Source organism: Ciona robusta, chromosome 1, assembly GCF_009617815.1.
Source record: "Ciona robusta chromosome 1, ASM961781v2".
Classification (NCBI taxonomy): domain Eukaryota; kingdom Metazoa; phylum Chordata; class Ascidiacea; order Phlebobranchia; family Cionidae; genus Ciona; species Ciona robusta.
The window spans coordinates 5,118,922-5,136,628 of record NC_143235.1 but is presented as its reverse complement, the minus strand read 5'-3'; the positions used below and the strand labels follow the sequence as shown (position 1 = coordinate 5,136,628).

Sequence of the window (17,707 nt, the reverse complement as noted above, 5' to 3'; positions counted from 1 at the left end):
TGTAGGAGCAATTTTCCAGGGAGTGCAACTTTATTTTTTATACTTTAATATTAATCAATTAAAAAATTGATTAATATTAAAGTATAAAAAAATATATAATAGAATGAAAGGGTGTCCCATCTTCCCCCACCCTACTATAAGTTTATCTTAATCTAATGACTCTCAGAGTGGAATTGATAATTGTTGAAACTACGAAATATGTGATGTCATGCGCTAACGTTCTGTTTTTCCTCACAACACTATATTCTATATATTTTTAACGGACCAAATCCACCCCTTCACCCAAGCAAAGAATATATCTATTTTAAAACCTTGTTGTTTCTTTTAGGATTTGGATTGGCCTTTGTCGCATATCCCGAAGCAATAGCCCAGTTACCCGTTTCGCCGTTGTGGGCCATCCTCTTTTTCCTCATGTTGTTCACCCTTGGACTCGACAGTCAATTCACGATTCTTGAAACTGTCAGCACGGCAATTACAGATTCGTTCCCACGCCAGTTCCGCAGTAGAAGATGGCAGTTGATGCTGATGCTATCGGTCGTTATGTTCCTCCTTGGCCTCGTGTGCGTTACTAATGTAAGTTACGTATGTAATATCATTCGGAGCATATGCTAAAGAGAATTTTATGTTATAGACCGGGTTATACTGGGTAAACCTAATCGATCACTACGCTGCTGGTTGGGGATTGCTCTTTGTGGCAGTTATGGAACTTTTTGGAGTTTGTTACATCTATGGTGGGAATCGTTTCATTGAAGACATCGAAATGATGATCGGGAAGAAGAATTGGTGGTTCTGGTTGTATTGGAGAGCATGTTGGTTCTTCATATCACCGTTGCTGTTAACGGTATAAATAAAAATATTGTAACTTTTAAATATTGGGTTTTTATCTTTTGCTTTTCAGGCGATCTTAGTTTGGTCTCTTGCGACGTTTGATACCAAATCTATCGGAGGTTATGAGTATCCAGAATTCGCGACAGTGATTGGTTGGCTCATCATTGCAACTGCTATCATTTTCGTTCCAATATTTGGCATCGTGGCTATTGTGAAAAATAAAGGAAGTGTATTCAAGGTATTTTTTGGAACAAAAATTATGGTAAAACATAAGTGCTCATGTTCCAACTTCTAGGCTTCGTCCCCTGCATCAGACTGGGGACCTTACCTAAAAGAACATCGTGGTGTAAGGTATGCCAATATGGATGAACCGGAGGAGGCATTAGCAATTGCTGAAGAAAGAAACCAGCATGAGAGCGAGAAAGGAAAGGGCAATCCAGTGTATGCACATGACAACGGTGAAACTGAACAAACTAAGATGTAAACATGATGTGTAGTTTTACAATTCATGCTGTAAATAAACTTTTCACCTGATGGTGCTACAAAGGAAATTTAAACTATACTGAATCATTAATTATATAGGTCTACAACTTACACAAAGTAACTCCAAAGGACTTAATACATTTCTTGTCTATTATAGTATCATTTTACCACTTGGCAGTTTTTGTAACAGTATGTTGTAATATTAATAACTTATGTTAATATATAGTTGGCCAAGTAGGGTGAGGGAAGATGGGACACCTTTTCATACAATTTTCTCGTCCAATTTAGTAATATTCAAAGAAGTATTAAACCGTATTCTCACGACTCCCATGAACCTTTGTTAATTATTTTAACCACGATAGGGATATTGGGATATTATGTGCTAAATGTGTCCCATCTTACCCCACAGTACTATCATAGTACACTTCAGTATACTATGGTACTATTATCACCGTATTTTACAAAACAAAATCTTACATTTAAAACCTAATGTAAATAGCCGGGTAATAATTGTGTTGTTTTACGTACATGTACTTAATCGCATTTTAAATACAGAACAACAAAACTATGTTTATTGCACACTGGTGATATATTGCGCTCTTCCAATTAGGCATATGCACAAATTGTACACACACAAAATTGCGCATGTGGAACTGTGGGTTTAAAACGTAAAAGCATCGATATAGAAAAAAAAATCACATCAGTCACTATTAATGACAAGCAAGCATTGAAATTCGTAACATGAACAATAAATTAATTTTTTCATCTAGTATCTGCTGCCACGTTTTGTTTGCTGTTGAATTCAGTGTGTCCTACAGCCTTTTGACTCAGAGTCCTTATTCTCTGATCTGACCTGCTGCTCTACCCAAATTTATCAATTCTCGAGGTTTTTTTTGTTAAAGCAGGTCAGAGGCTCTTCCCCGAGATCTAAATTTGGGTCGCAGAGCATCGGACCTGCAAAATAACAAAGGAATAAGTTAAAACAAAAAAAAGTTTTTTAAAACAACATGAACTAAATCAAAAATCAAATTTTATATTTTATGATTTTAGAAAATAAACAACAACTAGAAATATTTTTGGGATTTAAAAAAATAAATTTTATGGTTTTAATAAAAAAAAAAGAAATATTTTTGAGTTTTTAAAGTATAAATTTTATGATTTTTTTAAAAAAGGAAAAGTATGGAGTTATACGAAGAAGGAACAGAATAGCCATACTTATCACATCCATATATTAATGCAAACAATTCGCACAAAAATCTATTGTGATAAATATGGCTATTTACTTCGTTCTTAGAATAAAAAAGAATACAGTTCCGGCTGTTGGTTTACTGCCAATGCAACTTTGCCAATTTTGCTTTATATAAAGCAATCTCCTTTGCTTCCTGCCTCACAGCCATCTGATTTTGCTCGACAGCCATCTGATGTTGTTCGACAGCCATCCGAACAATCAGCTTCTGCTTTACCGCCTCCCTCTCCTCCCGCGCTTGATTACTTGCAAGCACCTACAGTGTGACATAAAGAGTCAGCCACGGCCTACTAGAGATCTATCTCAAGTAGGCCGTGGAGTTAGCCTATACATATTGTTAATCAGGAGTTTAAAATACCTGCTCTCGGATCTCAAGCCTATTCCTTAAGAGCTTGGCCTTTACCTCATCCGGGTCAGCAGCGCCAGATTCAGCTCTTCGTCTCTTGGATCGCAGGGTTGCAACACGCGGGTTAATGTCGGACACGCCAGAACAAAATGAAACAAGTTCTGGGGTCGAACAAACAGGAGGGGGAGGTGAAGGGGAAGCGGAAGAAAATTGGCAATCCGGGTTGATGAACATGCTGTTGAAAGATTCATCAACAGCTACATCGGGTGTAAGGACTGTCAAATGGTATAATGTTTTATTAAAACCGTTTTTTTTAATATTTAGCACCCATATTCATGCATACCGACACGCAACTGATCCTGATTCATTGTAGGAGCAATTTTCCAGGGAGTGCAACTTTATTTTTTATACTTTAATATTAATCAATTAAAAAATTGATTAATATTAAAGTATAAAAAAATATATAATAGAATGAAAGGGTGTCCCATCTTCCCCCACCCTACTATAAGTTTATCTTAATCTAATGACTCTCAGAGTGGAATTGATAATTGTTGAAACTACGAAATATGTGATGTCATGCGCTAACGTTCTGTTTTTCCTCACAACACTATATTCTATATATTTTTAACGGACCAAATCCACCCCTTCACCCAAGCAAAGAATATATCTATTTTAAAACCTTGTTGTTTCTTTTAGGATTTGGATTGGCCTTTGTCGCATATCCCGAAGCAATAGCCCAGTTACCCGTTTCGCCGTTGTGGGCCATCCTCTTTTTCCTCATGTTGTTCACCCTTGGACTCGACAGTCAATTCACGATTCTTGAAACTGTCAGCACGGCAATTACAGATTCGTTCCCACGCCAGTTCCGCAGTAGAAGATGGCAGTTGATGCTGATGCTATCGGTCGTTATGTTCCTCCTTGGCCTCGTGTGCGTTACTAATGTAAGTTACGTATGTAATATCATTCGGAGCATATGCTAAAGAGAATTTTATGTTATAGACCGGGTTATACTGGGTAAACCTAATCGATCACTACGCTGCTGGTTGGGGATTGCTCTTTGTGGCAGTTATGGAACTTTTTGGAGTTTGTTACATCTATGGTGGGAATCGTTTCATTGAAGACATCGAAATGATGATCGGGAAGAAGAATTGGTGGTTCTGGTTGTATTGGAGAGCATGTTGGTTCTTCATATCACCGTTGCTGTTAACGGTATAAATAAAAATATTGTAACTTTTAAATATTGGGTTTTTATCTTTTGCTTTTCAGGCGATCTTAGTTTGGTCTCTTGCGACGTTTGATACCAAATCTATCGGAGGTTATGAGTATCCAGAATTCGCGACAGTGATTGGTTGGCTCATCATTGCAACTGCTATCATTTTCGTTTCAATATTTGGCATCGTGGCTATTGTGAAAAATAAAGGAAGTGTATTCAAGGTATTTTTTGGAACAAAAATTATGGTAAAACATAAGTGCTCATGTTCCAACTTCTAGGCTTCGTCCCCTGCATCAGACTGGGGACCTTACCTAAAAGAACATCGTGGTGTAAGGTATGCCAATATGGATGAACCGGAGGAGGCATTAGCAATTGCTGAAGAAAGAAACCAGCATGAGAGCGAGAAAGGAAAGGGCAATCCAGTGTATGCACATGACAACGGTGAAACTGAACAAACTAAGATGTAAACATGATGTGTAGTTTTACAATTCATGCTGTAAATAAACTTTTCACCTGATGGTGCTACAAAGGAAATTTAAACTATACTGAATCATTAATTATATAGGTCTACAACTTACACAAAGTAACTCCAAAGGACTTAATACATTTCTTGTCTATTATAGTATCATTTTACCACTTGGCAGTTTTTGTAACAGTATGTTGTAATATTAATAACCTATGTTAACATATAGTTGGCCAAGTAGGGTGAGGGAAGATGGGACACCTTTTCATACAATTTTCTCGTCCAATTTAGTAATATTCAAAGAAGTATTAAACCGTATTCTCACGACTCCCATGAACCTTTGTTAATTATTTTAACCACGATAGGGATATTGGGATATTATGTGCTAAATGTGTCCCATCTTACCCCACAGTACTATCATAGTACACTTCAGTATACTATGGTACTATTATCACCGTATTTTACAAAACAAAATCTTACATTTAAAACCTAATGTAAATAGCCGGGTAATAATTGTGTTGTTTTACGTACATGTACCTAATCGCATTTTAAATACAGAACAACAAAACTATGTTTATTGCACACTGGTGATATATTGCGCTCTTCCAATTAGGCATATGCACAAATCGTACACACACAAAATTGCGCATGTGGAACTGTGGGTTTAAAGCGTAAAAGCATCGATATAGAAAAAAAATCACATCAGTCACTATTAATGACAAGCAAGCATTGAAATTCGTAACATGAACAATAAATTAATTTTTTCATCTAGTATCTGCTGCCACGTTTTGTTTGCTGTTGAATTCAGTGTGTCCTACAGCCTTTTGACTCAGAGTCCTTATTCTCTGATCTGACCTGCTGCTCTACCCAAATTTATCAATTCTCGAGGGTTTTTTTGTTAAAGCAGGTCAGAGGCTCTTCCCCGAGATCTAAATTTGGGTCGCAGAGCATCGGACCTGCAAAATAACAAAGGAATAAGTTAAAACAAAAAAAAAGTTTTTTAAAACAACATGAACTAAATCAAAAATCAAATTTTATATTTTATGATTTTAGAAAATAAACAACAACTAGAAATATTTTTGGGATTTAAAAAAATAAATTTTATGGTTTTAATAAAAAAAAAGAAATATTTTTGAGTTTTTAAAGTATAAATTTTATGATTTTTTTAAAAAAGGAAAAGTATGGAGTTATACGAAGAAGGAACAGAATAGCCATACTTATCACATCCATATATTAATGCAAACAATTCGCACAAAAATCTATTGTGATAAATATGGCTATTTACTTCGTTCTTAGAATAAAAAAGAATACAGTTCCGGCTGTTGGTTTACTGCCAATGCAACTTTGCCAATTTTGCTTTATATAAAGCAATCTCCTTTGCTTCCTGCCTCACAGCCATCTGATTTTGCTCGACAGCCATCTGATGTTGTTCGACAGCCATCCGAACAATCAGCTTCTGCTTTACCGCCTCCCTCTCCTCCCGCGCTTGATTACTTGCAAGCACCTACAGTGTGACATAAAGAGTCAGCCACGGCTTACTAGAGATCTATCTCAAGTAGGCCGTGGAGTTAGCCTATACATATTGTTAATCAGGAGTTTAAAATACCTGCTCTCGGATCTCAAGCCTATTCCTTAAGAGCTTGGCCTTTACCTCATCCGGGTCAGCAGCGCCAGATTCAGCTCTTCGTCTCTTGGATCGCAGGGTTGCAACACGTGGGTTAATGTCGGACACGCCAGAACAAAATGAAACAAGTTCTGGGGTCGAACAAACAGGAGGGGGAGGTGAAGGGGAAGCGGAAGAAAATTGGCAATCCGGGTTGATGAACATGCTGTTGAAAGATTCATCAACAGCTACATCGGGTGTAAGGACTGTCAAATGGTATAATGTTTTATTAAAACCGTTTTTTTAATTTTTAGCACCCATATCCATGCATACCGACACGAAACTGATCCTGATTCATTGTAGGAGCAATTTTCCAGGGAGTGCAACTTTATTTTTTATACTTTAATATTAATCAATTAAACTCTATAAAAACAAAACGAGTTTAATTTTTGACTCCACCTTTCACGTCTGTCTGTTCTGAAAAAATGGCCGCCCTCTTCGAATACTTTACGCGGGAAAATCACATTCCTGCTTGCGTGCATTATTACGTCACACACATATATCCTAGAAAGATAAACGTAGATTATCTCAGAATCACTGATTATACTTTCTGCATACCATTTAAGTTTTTTCGTTTGATCTTCACCAAAGAGATTAAAACATGGTAATCTCTTTGATCTCCGCATTTCAAAAAAAAATGTTTCTGTTATTCAATGGAAGATATATAAAAAATATGTTATTTTGCGTTATGACTTTGGTTTCCCCCTGTTTAGAAAGATCAAAGAGATTAAAATGGTTTTAATATATCAAAGTTTCATATATCTCTTTGGGCAGATATTCCTTTTTACAAGTCTTTTATTTTATATATTGATATTTTCTCTCTTGTTTTTTTTGTTTGGTCACAAAAGGGCCCATTATGCGCTCACACAGTGAGTCGTGACGCAAAATTAAATCGTGCTTGTTCTTGTTTGAGTGGTCACTTTATATCAAGGTGATTGGAACCAGCCAGTAAAAGTTTAGTTTCAGTAAACCTTTAGATTCGTTTACCCCTATATATTTGACCAAAATGACTCAGTTTCTGCCACCTAATTTACTTGCATTGTTCGCACCTCGAGATGCAATTCCATATAAAGCGCCATTGCAACCGGTAAGTCTTACGGTTTGTGCCCTAAAGTTTATCAGTTCGCTAAAAAAAGCGATTTTTAATGTTACTTTAACTTTTTGTTGTGTAGTTAACATGGGAGAAAGATCGTGAGCGAGCACCTTATACTGGTTTGGGAAATTTCTCCCATTTATTCGAAGATCCAAAAGACACTCCACCACCAACCAGGGGAGAAACAAAAGAAGAAAAGAAAACACGAAAAGTAAAGTTATTGCAAAGTTTTTCATAGTATATCACTCTCTATATATATATATTTATAATTGAAACGGGTTTTTAAAAACAGTATTTCTTCCAATCAATCAATTATGGCAAAAAAATGAATCGCACATAACCAAATTAGCCAGTTTTTTACCATTTCTGCAGGATATTTAAGTTTAAAATATTTGAATTTGGCGATATGTGAACCTTAGACTGCATCCTGGTTCACCATGGATGTTATCTATTGAACTGTTACCAAATCTTATACAACTTTTATTTTTTAGATAAAGGAGAAGTTGGAAAAGCGAGCTGAGGAGATAGAAGAAGAAATAAAGGGTTGGGATCCGCACAATGATCCGAATGCTGGTGGAGATGCATTCAAAACTTTATTTGTATCAAGAATTGTAAGTGTTTATTAAAATTGATTTAAAATATTAGCCTACTTTATTAACATGGTTTTATGTTGCAGAATTACGACACAACAGAAAGCAAACTACGAAGGGAATTCGAAACATATGGAAAGATACGAAAGGTGGGAATTTCATTTATTTTTTTTTGTTGGACCGGTTTCACATAATTGTAAAATTTTTGTGAGTGAAATATTGTTTGTTTTTTTGCACTAGGTTTTTTTATCATCGGACAGTAGAACAGTATAATATACAATGCCAAAAAAAACCAAAAAAATGTCAAGCTCTGCTCAAACTGCAACGTTTCTTCATCAAAAATAAGTTAATTTAGAAATAAAAATACGTTGAGTTTTGTAAAGTTGAACTGTTCACATATAAAGTGTAATATGCTTGAAAGTGGCAAACTTGAATTTATCGTAAAGAGTGAACATATTTCCCCCTATTTCTATTAACCCAATTTCGACACTACGAAACCACATCTCGCTAACTAAAACACCAGAATCGCTCGCTATGTGAAACTAAGACTTCTCGTTAAATAGACATTCTTGTATTTGATGCTGTGCCTGTGTGGTTGCACAGCTTTCAGTGATATCTTGCATTTTTGTGTTTAAATATTACAAAAAATGGGCGAAGATGGAAATAAAGTAGCATTAACCATGATTGAGACTTTTAAATGCTGTTTTCTGTTGTTTAAAACCAGAACATCATCAATATAATGTTGTTTAACAATTTATTTTATGTTGGCTTCGATTATTCAGTTAAAGATAAGATTAGACTTTTCTTCATAAAAAAATTATATGTTACGAATTGTGGCATTTCAACCTGGGAGAGGACCCCCACAGACTGTGTTACTGTCGGCTATTGCTCTAACCAACCAGTCCCTTCTTGTCTGTCTAAAACTCTAAATTGTCAACCACATATTAAAAAAGGTCCCCAAGATTAATCACCTACAACTACTAACTTCTAAGTGAACACTTGAAACAGAACAACATCATTACGCAAATGTCATTTTTTTAATAGGTTGCTTATGCCGTTACTAGGGGTTTATATTAACTGGAAGGTTTTTTTATTTAATATGTTATATTTATATTGCAGGTAACAATAGTAAAGGATGTTGCAACTGGGAAACCACGTGGTTATGCGTTCGTTGAGTTTGATCGGGAAAGAGACATGCACAGTAAGCATTTAAATTGACTTCCTACATTCAAAAATACTTGCAAATCAAGTAATCAAGAAAAGGTCTTGGTAAAAAGAAAAAATCTGTTTTTTATAGGCTGTTATATTATCTTAAACTGTTAATGTTGTTTGTAAAGTTGCTTATCACATGTTGTTGCTGTTTATACAGCTTGATAGAAAGTGAGTGGTGACCACGGGCGTTTTCGTCAGTGGACCCATTTCACCATCCCGAAAAGCCTAGAAAATTTCCGATTCTTGCGTTCAGTGACAATAATTAGGTTTGTATTAAATTGGAATATGGGTAAGAAGGGTTTGTATAGCTTGCACAACCAGTGAGTTAGTTGAATTAAACACACACCCATCTTGTAAATAAGAAGTGCATTTAATAATATAGCCACCGCATTCAAATCAAAGTTAAACAAAAGTTTATATTCAATACAAGCTTGGTAAGAGCAAAAACTCAGTAGGCTTGGTAAGGGCCAAGGTTATATGGAGAGAGAAATAAAGTTTCAGCGTGTTGAGTTTGTTGTGGGTTTGTACAATGAAGTAAAAACATAAAACCTTTTATCAAGTTTTAATGTTTTTTTATATAATATATCAATGTTAAATGAATTAGGAGATAACAATGGTATAATTTTAATTCATAGTTTTTATAAGATTGGTAAAAGTCTTTGTATTGTTTGAGTCTTGAGTGTAAAATCAGTGTAAGTAAGTTGGTAAGTAATATAAACCAACGGATGTGAAAATAAAGCATTGTTGCAAATATCAACTGCATACCAACCAACACTAATCACCATCAACACCATCAGGCCAGTAAGCTTACATTTTAAAAATTAATTTCGTGTGTTTGTTGTTTGTTGTATTGTTTGTTAGTCAACCACACACTCGCACACAGATGTGGTAAGAGGTAGGCTTTGATATCAATTTCGTGTACCTGTTCCAAAACAAAAACAACGAATACAGCTTTAAAATAGATCAGTTTCCTATGATGGATTTTGCAGAAAATTTGTTTTACAAAAGCCATACGTTGCTCACTTATCTTATTTAACTTGAACATACTTCTTATCGATGTACCTTCATTTTTAGCTGCTTATAAAAGTGCGGATGGAAAAAAAATTGACGGCCGTCGAGTTCTTGTTGATGTTGAGCGTGGACGTACAGTTAAAGGTTGGAGACCTCGAAGGTTTGGTGGAGGATTAGGATCGACGCGTGCAGGTCCTGATGACTCTAATCGTCGATCAGAAAGGTATCAACTGTAGCTTTATAATGTTTTATACTGTATTTGGTTTTGCTATTCATAGTGGATATTTAAAGTATTTGTGGTAATAATAATATAATATCAGAATGTTATGCATGGTTTCTATTAATTCTTGATAATCATTTCTTAATAATTATTTTAGAGAAAAGGAGCGTGATAGTGGAAGAAGTCATGATGATGATAAAGTACGAAAATCTGAAGATCGACCTCGTGAAAGGGATAGGGAAAGGTAGTGTTTTAAATTCAAGTACCCCTATCTAGAAAACATGCTGCATCAAAAGTGGCGTCATGTTCTACCAAAATATAAACTTTTGTTTTTGTGTATGTATGTATGTCCCGTTTTTTTTACCTTTTTGTAGTAATTACACTTTAGAATAAACAAAAGTCTGCTACTGATCCCCTAGTGGCCTAGCACTGATTTCTGCCTATAACCATATATAATCAAATTATGTGTAACTGGAGTGCTTCTTTATATTTTGCCAACAGAGAAAAACGAAGAAAATCAGGCGATCGGGAAAGGTCGGATAGGGATAAAGATCGAAACAGAGATCGGGATCGAGATCGTGATCGTGAAAAGCGCAGGCGTGATGATCGTGGTGATAAAGATCGTCGCGACCGTGATAGAAAGCGGGAATCTGATCATAAATCTTCACGAAGCAAGAATGATGAAAGGGCAAGTGGTGCAGTAGATGGTGGAGATGGAGGTATATTTTAATGTTAAATATAAGTTGTTGTTGCATAATTACTTTGCTTGTTTCAAACAAGTAACTGATTTTATTAACTGGAGTAATATAATAGAAAATGGAAAAAAAGAAGAGAGAAGTCGTGACAAAGATCGGGAGTCCAGGCATCGTCACAGGGATCGAGATAGGTCCGATAAAGATAAAGAAAGGTATTTATTGAAACTAATTTGAAGTTGGTTTAATAATGTTCCTGGTTCACTTTAAAGGCGTCATCGAGATCGAGACCGCGGAAAAGACAGAGATAGTCGTTCAGATGTAAAAGAAGACAAACGAGATGATAAGTCAATGACTACGATTAAAGATGAATATGTTAGTAATCCTGGAATGAAACAAGAATATGACCAGACAATAAAGCAAGAATATCAACAGAATTATGAAGGTACTTTTATTTTTATAATGGCAATGTTTTCTTATACTGATAATGCTGTTGTTTAGAGCCAGGTAGACGTTATGGTGGCGAAGGTGATGCTTACAATAACATGGCTCAAGACAATTCCTCCAACAATGGTTACTACCCAGAAAAAGGTATGTTACTTGAATAGTCATAATCTTTTATGGAAATTTGTAAAAAAAGGAAACATTTAACAGATCGTATGGAATACCAACAAGCTAATCCTGAGAACAAACAATATGACCGACAGGTAGTTTTAATGTTGTGGTATTTGGTTGATGAACTTTGACTTGAAATATTATGTACAGGGTAATTACGACTACAACCCAGAAGAATACTAAACAAGTGAAACTGCTTATACTTGAGGTGAACTTTGTACTCTATCACTGCTTCCATGATGTCCATAACATCAAAAGATGGCTTCAGCGTCAATGAAACTAAAATGCTCACCCATTCTTATATTTTACGATGTTGGTTCAATTCACATTTTTAGTTTGAATTGGGGAGTTTTAACTGCTTAATATTGGATCGCAAATGATGATATTTTAATGTACAATAAACAAAGCTGTTGGAAGCAATTTGGTTATTTGTTTTGGTAAAACTCAATTTCCACTTACCACTTTGAATGCCATTGTTGTGATATACTTGGTCTGGTGTTGTGTTATATTTAGACCCGGACTAATGTGCATGCGTCGGAACACATTTAATGACCACCCGGTCTAAATTTATTACAACACTCCATTAAAAATATTCCGGACATGACGTTTACACTTCGCAACTTGAGTTTTCGTTTTAGTCAGCAGGATTGAGTTAAAGTTATATTTGTAGCCTAGATTAACCAAGTACCACTAACAAACTTATTTTAGAGTAGTTTAGTAAAATTAGTAAACGTTACCCAATTTACCAACCCTTATCTCAAACAGGATGCCTTACATTCCAATTTTTTTCATCTATTGTAAAATTACTTGGAAAAATATGTTGTTTAAAATACCAATTAAATATTTGAAAATAAAATTATATTTACCACTGCATATATATCAGCGCCCGGTACAAATATGTCAGTCAGAACAAATATATCACAACATAGGTCATGGCCTACTCAATACACGGGCTAGGAATACACCGAAACTGCTCAGAAAATAAGAGGCCTATTGACGCGAATAATGCCCATTATAATACATTGTTACGTCACGGTTTTATGAATGGATTTTGCTGTCTGGCTGTAGTTTTTGCATCAAATAACAGTTTATTTACCATTCCCGGTTAAATTACCTTTTTTTTCGGGTTATTTTATCAACATCTTATATTTTTTATAAATGTTTAAGCATGACTGAACAGATAGGAGTTACTTTTAACCACGTGCGGCATACAAGTAAGTTTTACCGACAGTTTAGTTTGGCTCAGTCGCTGAGTGAAAATAGTATTTGGCTTAAAACAGAAGTTTTTTAAGACAGCCTATATATATATTTAGCAAAAGAACACCGCAGTAACAACAAGTAAGTTAATTGATATGTCCGTTGCGAACTTTTAAAACCGGTCCTTAAAAACAATATCGGATATTGGATAAACACAAGCATTAGCCTTTTGTCTAAAGGTGCTTATGCCTTGATCTGTCCTGCTGCTTATAACCCATTTTCTACTCGAGGTTTTTTTGTTAAAGCAGGACAGAGGCTCTTCCTCGAGGTCCAAAAATGGGTCATACAGCACATCATAAATTAAGACTGTATAATACAAACAAACTCACGATAGCCTCCCTTCGTACTAAGTGTTGTGTCTAACTTTAGACCTTTGTCGCTGTTTAAATTTTACTAGTCTTTCTTCCTGACAGATTATTTACACATCTCTGTTTGTTGTTAAAGAATATATTGATGATGTTACTGATTGAAGATCTTCTTGCCACTTCTTCATGATCATAACATGCAAAGATGGTACCCTTATCCAAGTATTTTTATCCAACTACGGAACACCTATTGACCATGCTTAAATAGTTTGCTTAATAATTCTGGTGGCTTAGAATTTAATCTAAATAAAATTATAAAGGTGTGCTGCATTATAAAACTTGCCAAATGCCTGTCTACTAAATTAAATATAATCAAAACGTAGGTTTTCTGTGTTAGTAAACTGAATCTGATTGCTCGTCTCTCTTTATGCTTAATAAACTGATATTTATATACTAATAAACCTTTTGCGCTGCTTTATATGTCTGGTATGATTTTAACTAAACAAGAATAAGTATCCCTGCGACACGTTCTGTGATAAACTGTAAGTTAAAACAACCTAGAACTGGTATTGAACCTACCCACAACTGCAAACTGCATTCAAAATGAAGGAAATCCATTCATAAAACCGTGACGTAACAATGTATTATAATGGGCATTATTCGCGTCAATAGGCCTCTTATTTTCTTAGCAGTTTCGGTGTATTTCTAGGCCGTGTATTGAGTAGGCCATGCATAGGTACAAATTGAACAGTCCAAATAAATATTTCGACTCCACTATTTTTAGTCATACGATCTGACGAAACAGGTTATACTGTCTGGAAATTTGGGAGGACGCGTGTTAGTGAGATAGGGATTCCATAAAACGACTGACGCCTGTATTAATTTATTACTATTTAAGTTGGGGCGCATTGAAAGCACTACTTTTATACCTTGTTATCATTTATGGTTATTTAAAAATTATCCTTAGTTGAACACCGTATGACTAATAATAACTTCTAACATTACCTAATTACTGCATGATTATAGTTGTCAGAATTCCCGAAAATAAACGTTTTTCATTTACAACAAGGTTGATTAGTGTAAGTTTAAACGTCAACACATGCAGAAGTTATACAAATTTTCTTATTTAAAACCACTTCGAGCTTACATGACAGTTGTAGTAAAACAATTAATGAATACTGTGTTAGTTAGATTAATACGTGCATACTCATTAAAGCTTTGTCCTCTTGTTTACGATGTTTTGATATAACAACATGTGAAGCCTGCAATGTATGCCGCGGTCTATTGCAGCGTTTAAAGATGTTAATGTAATATAACAGAAAAAAAAACAATGGAGAGACTGGAAAGTAGTAAGGAATTTACTGCACATTCCATGGAACTCAAATTTTTTCATAACTACTTCGGCAACCTTGGCGGATTTATGTGTGACAAGGCGAAAGAATTTGCGGAAAAAGAAAAACTCCCATTTTTACCTTCTAATCTTCAGGTAACTGAAGCTATGTTTTAACTTTTCTAGTTTATCCGAATGTTACTTTAACAGAAATGTTCATCAGTGTTTGCATAGGTTGCTTTGGTTAATCTGGCTCAGCACGAAAAGGTTTATTTCTCATTAACCTTTCTGGAACAAAAATCCTGGTTTGCCAGACGAGATTCTCTTAAAAATTCTTATTCTATTCTACAAAGCTTGTTCCTTTCTATTGTGAAGCAAGAGCACAAAGTTAGCACTTCTGGGGATTTTGAAACAGATGGTGTAAGTTCTCTTAGTACTGTGTTGGAGTAATAATATACGCGAAATTTCTTGGTTTATTTAAACAACCCAAGGGAAAGTCTTATTTAACTCATTTTTCATTTGCCTGCTTCGGAGAGAATCCTTGCGAAACAGACAGAGATTTGCGGTCTAGGATCTGTAACTTACCCAATAGATGCCACAATTATAAAATTGGATGCACGCACTCCACCTGAGTTTAAAGGGTTCTGTGTTTTAAGCGTGAAATAAGTGCAATGCAATCATTCGGAATGTGATCGCTTTGCTCTTTAGCAAACTATAATGGTGCATGTTTGTTAATACGAATCATTTCAAAATTGGTAGCTGCGTAATGAATTGATAGATGACATAAAATAATTGTCCTTTTAGATGACATAAAATAATTGTTCATAAAATAGTAAAATACATTCTTCGATGGCAAGTTTGCAAAACCTGCCTTAATGCTTTATTTGTAACACATGAAGAATATAAAGGTGGCAAAACCTGTTTAAACCATCAAAACAACTGTAAAAAATATGTAATTTGTAAAAAAGTAAAAGACACTCTGGTTTCACTATATTCCAAATTGGGAGTTCCCTTTGTTGTTTACATTGGTAGCTATTCCTATTTCTAACATTTTTAAAGTTACTGATTTGTTATAGGAATTGCCGGAAAACTTGGTATCGACAGTATGCTTTCAACTATCCGAATTTTGCTCTGCAAGGCTCGAATGCATTTCACTTTACATTCAGATGTTCAAAACTGCCCTTGCTCCACCATTAGATACATTGTGCGAAGAAGTAAAACTTCTATTGGAATCTTATCCACAAAAATTCCCTCATGATTGTTTAAGAAATATACAGGTATTTTAACTTATTAGTTGAAGAACATGTGTGATAAATTTTAATATTGTTTAAAATTTACAGTTAGTGGATGATTTATTATTTTACTAGTGCTATAGCTCAGTAGTTATAGCAGTTGTAAGCATGCATGTTGTTAGACCAGGCACTTAATGTTTATTGCTGCAACCAAGTAGTAATTATTAAATTGTCCGAGTGGTCAACCATACAAAAAAAAACATAAGCGGCAGAAAAATAGAACAGTTGAGTGTTGTAGACCTAACAAATAGGTGTCCTTGTTTATTAAAGGGCTATTTCCATTATAAATTGAATAAAATTTAAAAAACAACCATCACTCAATTTGCACCATGTTGATTCAAATCTGACAGTTGCCCATACATGATATATCCTCCAACTCCAAATGAAAATTGCTCTCCTTTTTGTCACCTATAAGTCTGCTTTTGAATTGTCAAAACACCCATTTTACATATTAAAATTACTATATTAACATTACAAATAATGTCATATTCACTATTTATTAATTTAGACTTGTATATCAGACGAGCTAACTGCACTGCTTGCATTGCTACAAGCCAGACAAGATATATTTAAGTGGAACTACACAGGTGCCATTTATAACTTGGATGATGCTCATGAAGTGTAAGAATTTGTATTCACCTGTACTTTATCTATTGATACATTTTTATTCTTATCAGTTTATTAAAATGGAAGCCTCAAGCCATGAAACACCAAGGAAGTTCATTTCGTGGAAGTTTTTTTGGCTTTGGTGAAAAATTATCAAATCCCACATCAGGTTTATATGTGTGGATGGAAAAATTCTTTCAAACTCTGAAATCTCAGTTTACCTTCTATTTTTATGAGGTAATACTGGTTAAACAACATTTTTTATATTTAAACCCTCACCTGGGTAAAATTTTTAATCAATATGAAATCTATGTATTTGGGATATGGTAAGATATACAAGATATACAATGCTGGGTGTCTGTTACCAAAAAGTTTTAAACAAAGTAGAACCTGCAGTAAACCTAATGACTTGTAAACATACTGGTACCCGCATATCCATTTATACACTTATATCCAGATATCGGTAGATGGACTTAAATGATTTTATTCTCAGGTGTTATGTAACACTGGTAGTTCCGACGAGATGAAGCAAATGCTTTCAAAAACAAGCTATGATTTTGTTTCCAAAGCATTACTTCATATAAAGAGGAATGATTTTTCTCATCTTTACCTTATTTTAAATACTAGAGAGCAGAGTACGACTGCTTTAAAATATGGTTATTCGCTACCAGATCTGAATGACCAAACTTGTGTGCAGGTATTATGATTATGACTGTGATTTAAATCATGATTTAACTTAAATTGGCTAAGTAGCTGGAATAATGGGAATATTTATTCGTTACTTCTACCTTAACATAAGTATTAATTTAAAGTTTTAATTTATAGAACTACAGGATTATGTTAACACTGCCCCATACATCAAATGACCATGTCACTCATATACAATATCTTCTTCAAAATAAAACTGATGAGCTTAATCTAGAAAAAGTTGTTTCACATACGTCATCTGAAGATAACAAGACTTTTTTTTGTGCTCAGATTGACCACAAGTAAGATTTTGTTTAATATTTGAATAACTCATTTTAATTGTGCTTTTTATTTTGCAGAATATTTATCATCATAGTGTGTAATGGGCTTCGTGGTGACAAAGATTCAAATGTGATTTTGTACTTAAATGAAGTTCTTAATCAGTTAAAATTAAGAAAAATAGCTTTGCTGTTAAAACCAGGAAACAAATAAAATAGTATTAAACATTACTACAGTGACATTTTCATTAGAAAAAAACAGGCACCAAGAAAGTTT

General features: G+C 34.6%; 4 protein-coding genes across 4 annotated transcripts; all 4 read left to right on the top strand.

The window, feature by feature from the left end:
- Positions 1 to 314: 314 nt before the first annotated feature.
- LOC149741733 (sodium- and chloride-dependent neutral and basic amino acid transporter B(0+)-like) lies at positions 315 to 1,885 on the top strand. Its single transcript, XM_089890714.1, has 4 exons — positions 315 to 573; positions 632 to 841; positions 899 to 1,066; positions 1,124 to 1,885. The coding sequence occupies exons 1-4, from the start codon at positions 412 to 414 to the stop codon at positions 1,310 to 1,312; spliced, it is 729 nt and encodes a 242-aa protein (XP_089746840.1). The 5' UTR covers positions 315 to 411; the 3' UTR covers positions 1,313 to 1,885.
- A 1,697-nt stretch (positions 1,886 to 3,582) lies between these two features.
- On the top strand, positions 3,583 to 5,150 carry LOC149741732 (sodium- and chloride-dependent neutral and basic amino acid transporter B(0+)-like). Its single transcript, XM_089872105.1, has 4 exons — positions 3,583 to 3,844; positions 3,903 to 4,112; positions 4,170 to 4,337; positions 4,395 to 5,150. Exons 1-4 carry the CDS (start codon positions 3,683 to 3,685, stop codon positions 4,581 to 4,583), a joined length of 729 nt encoding a protein of 242 aa, XP_089728231.1. The 5' UTR covers positions 3,583 to 3,682; the 3' UTR covers positions 4,584 to 5,150.
- A 1,937-nt stretch (positions 5,151 to 7,087) lies between these two features.
- LOC149741731 (uncharacterized) lies at positions 7,088 to 12,095 on the top strand. The gene is made up of 13 exons (XM_089890768.1): positions 7,088 to 7,329; positions 7,415 to 7,546; positions 7,827 to 7,946; positions 8,012 to 8,074; positions 9,045 to 9,126; positions 10,212 to 10,371; positions 10,526 to 10,612; positions 10,870 to 11,087; positions 11,182 to 11,275; positions 11,333 to 11,505; positions 11,562 to 11,651; positions 11,715 to 11,767; positions 11,826 to 12,095. The coding sequence occupies exons 1-13, from the start codon at positions 7,249 to 7,251 to the stop codon at positions 11,856 to 11,858; spliced, it is 1,386 nt and encodes a 461-aa protein (XP_089746894.1). The 5' UTR covers positions 7,088 to 7,248; the 3' UTR covers positions 11,859 to 12,095.
- A 2,364-nt stretch (positions 12,096 to 14,459) lies between these two features.
- Positions 14,460 to 17,661, top strand: LOC149741730 (KICSTOR subunit 2-like). The gene is made up of 8 exons (XM_089890778.1): positions 14,460 to 14,723; positions 14,802 to 14,987; positions 15,644 to 15,844; positions 16,368 to 16,480; positions 16,537 to 16,702; positions 16,959 to 17,162; positions 17,291 to 17,454; positions 17,512 to 17,661. The coding sequence occupies exons 1-8, from the start codon at positions 14,568 to 14,570 to the stop codon at positions 17,642 to 17,644; spliced, it is 1,323 nt and encodes a 440-aa protein (XP_089746904.1). The 5' UTR covers positions 14,460 to 14,567; the 3' UTR covers positions 17,645 to 17,661.
- The last annotated feature ends 46 nt before the right edge of the window (positions 17,662 to 17,707 follow it).

Bases quoted from the DNA above. Each gene is read 5' to 3' on its own strand.
- LOC149741731 (XM_089890768.1), top strand. From the start codon at position 7,249: ATGACTCAGTTTCTGCCACCTAATTTACTTGCATTGTTCGCACCTCGA. The intron at 7,330-7,414 runs GTAAGTCTTACG...TTTGTTGTGTAG, and splicing joins ATAAAGCGCCATTGCAACCG to TTAACATGGGAGAAAGATCG. The intron at 10,613-10,869 runs GTAGTGTTTTAA...TTTTGCCAACAG, and splicing joins CGTGAAAGGGATAGGGAAAG to AGAAAAACGAAGAAAATCAG.
- LOC149741730 (XM_089890778.1), top strand. From the start codon at position 14,568: ATGGAGAGACTGGAAAGTAGTAAGGAATTTACTGCACATTCCATGGAA. The intron at 17,163-17,290 runs GTATTATGATTA...TTTAATTTATAG, and splicing joins ATGACCAAACTTGTGTGCAG to AACTACAGGATTATGTTAAC. The intron at 17,455-17,511 runs GTAAGATTTTGT...TTTATTTTGCAG, and splicing joins TGTGCTCAGATTGACCACAA to AATATTTATCATCATAGTGT.
- LOC149741732 (XM_089872105.1), top strand. From the start codon at position 3,683: ATGTTGTTCACCCTTGGACTCGACAGTCAATTCACGATTCTTGAAACT. The intron at 3,845-3,902 runs GTAAGTTACGTA...TTTATGTTATAG, and splicing joins GCCTCGTGTGCGTTACTAAT to ACCGGGTTATACTGGGTAAA. The intron at 4,113-4,169 runs GTATAAATAAAA...TTTGCTTTTCAG, and splicing joins TATCACCGTTGCTGTTAACG to GCGATCTTAGTTTGGTCTCT.
- LOC149741733 (XM_089890714.1), top strand. From the start codon at position 412: ATGTTGTTCACCCTTGGACTCGACAGTCAATTCACGATTCTTGAAACT. The intron at 574-631 runs GTAAGTTACGTA...TTTATGTTATAG, and splicing joins GCCTCGTGTGCGTTACTAAT to ACCGGGTTATACTGGGTAAA. The intron at 1,067-1,123 runs GTATTTTTTGGA...TCCAACTTCTAG, and splicing joins ATAAAGGAAGTGTATTCAAG to GCTTCGTCCCCTGCATCAGA.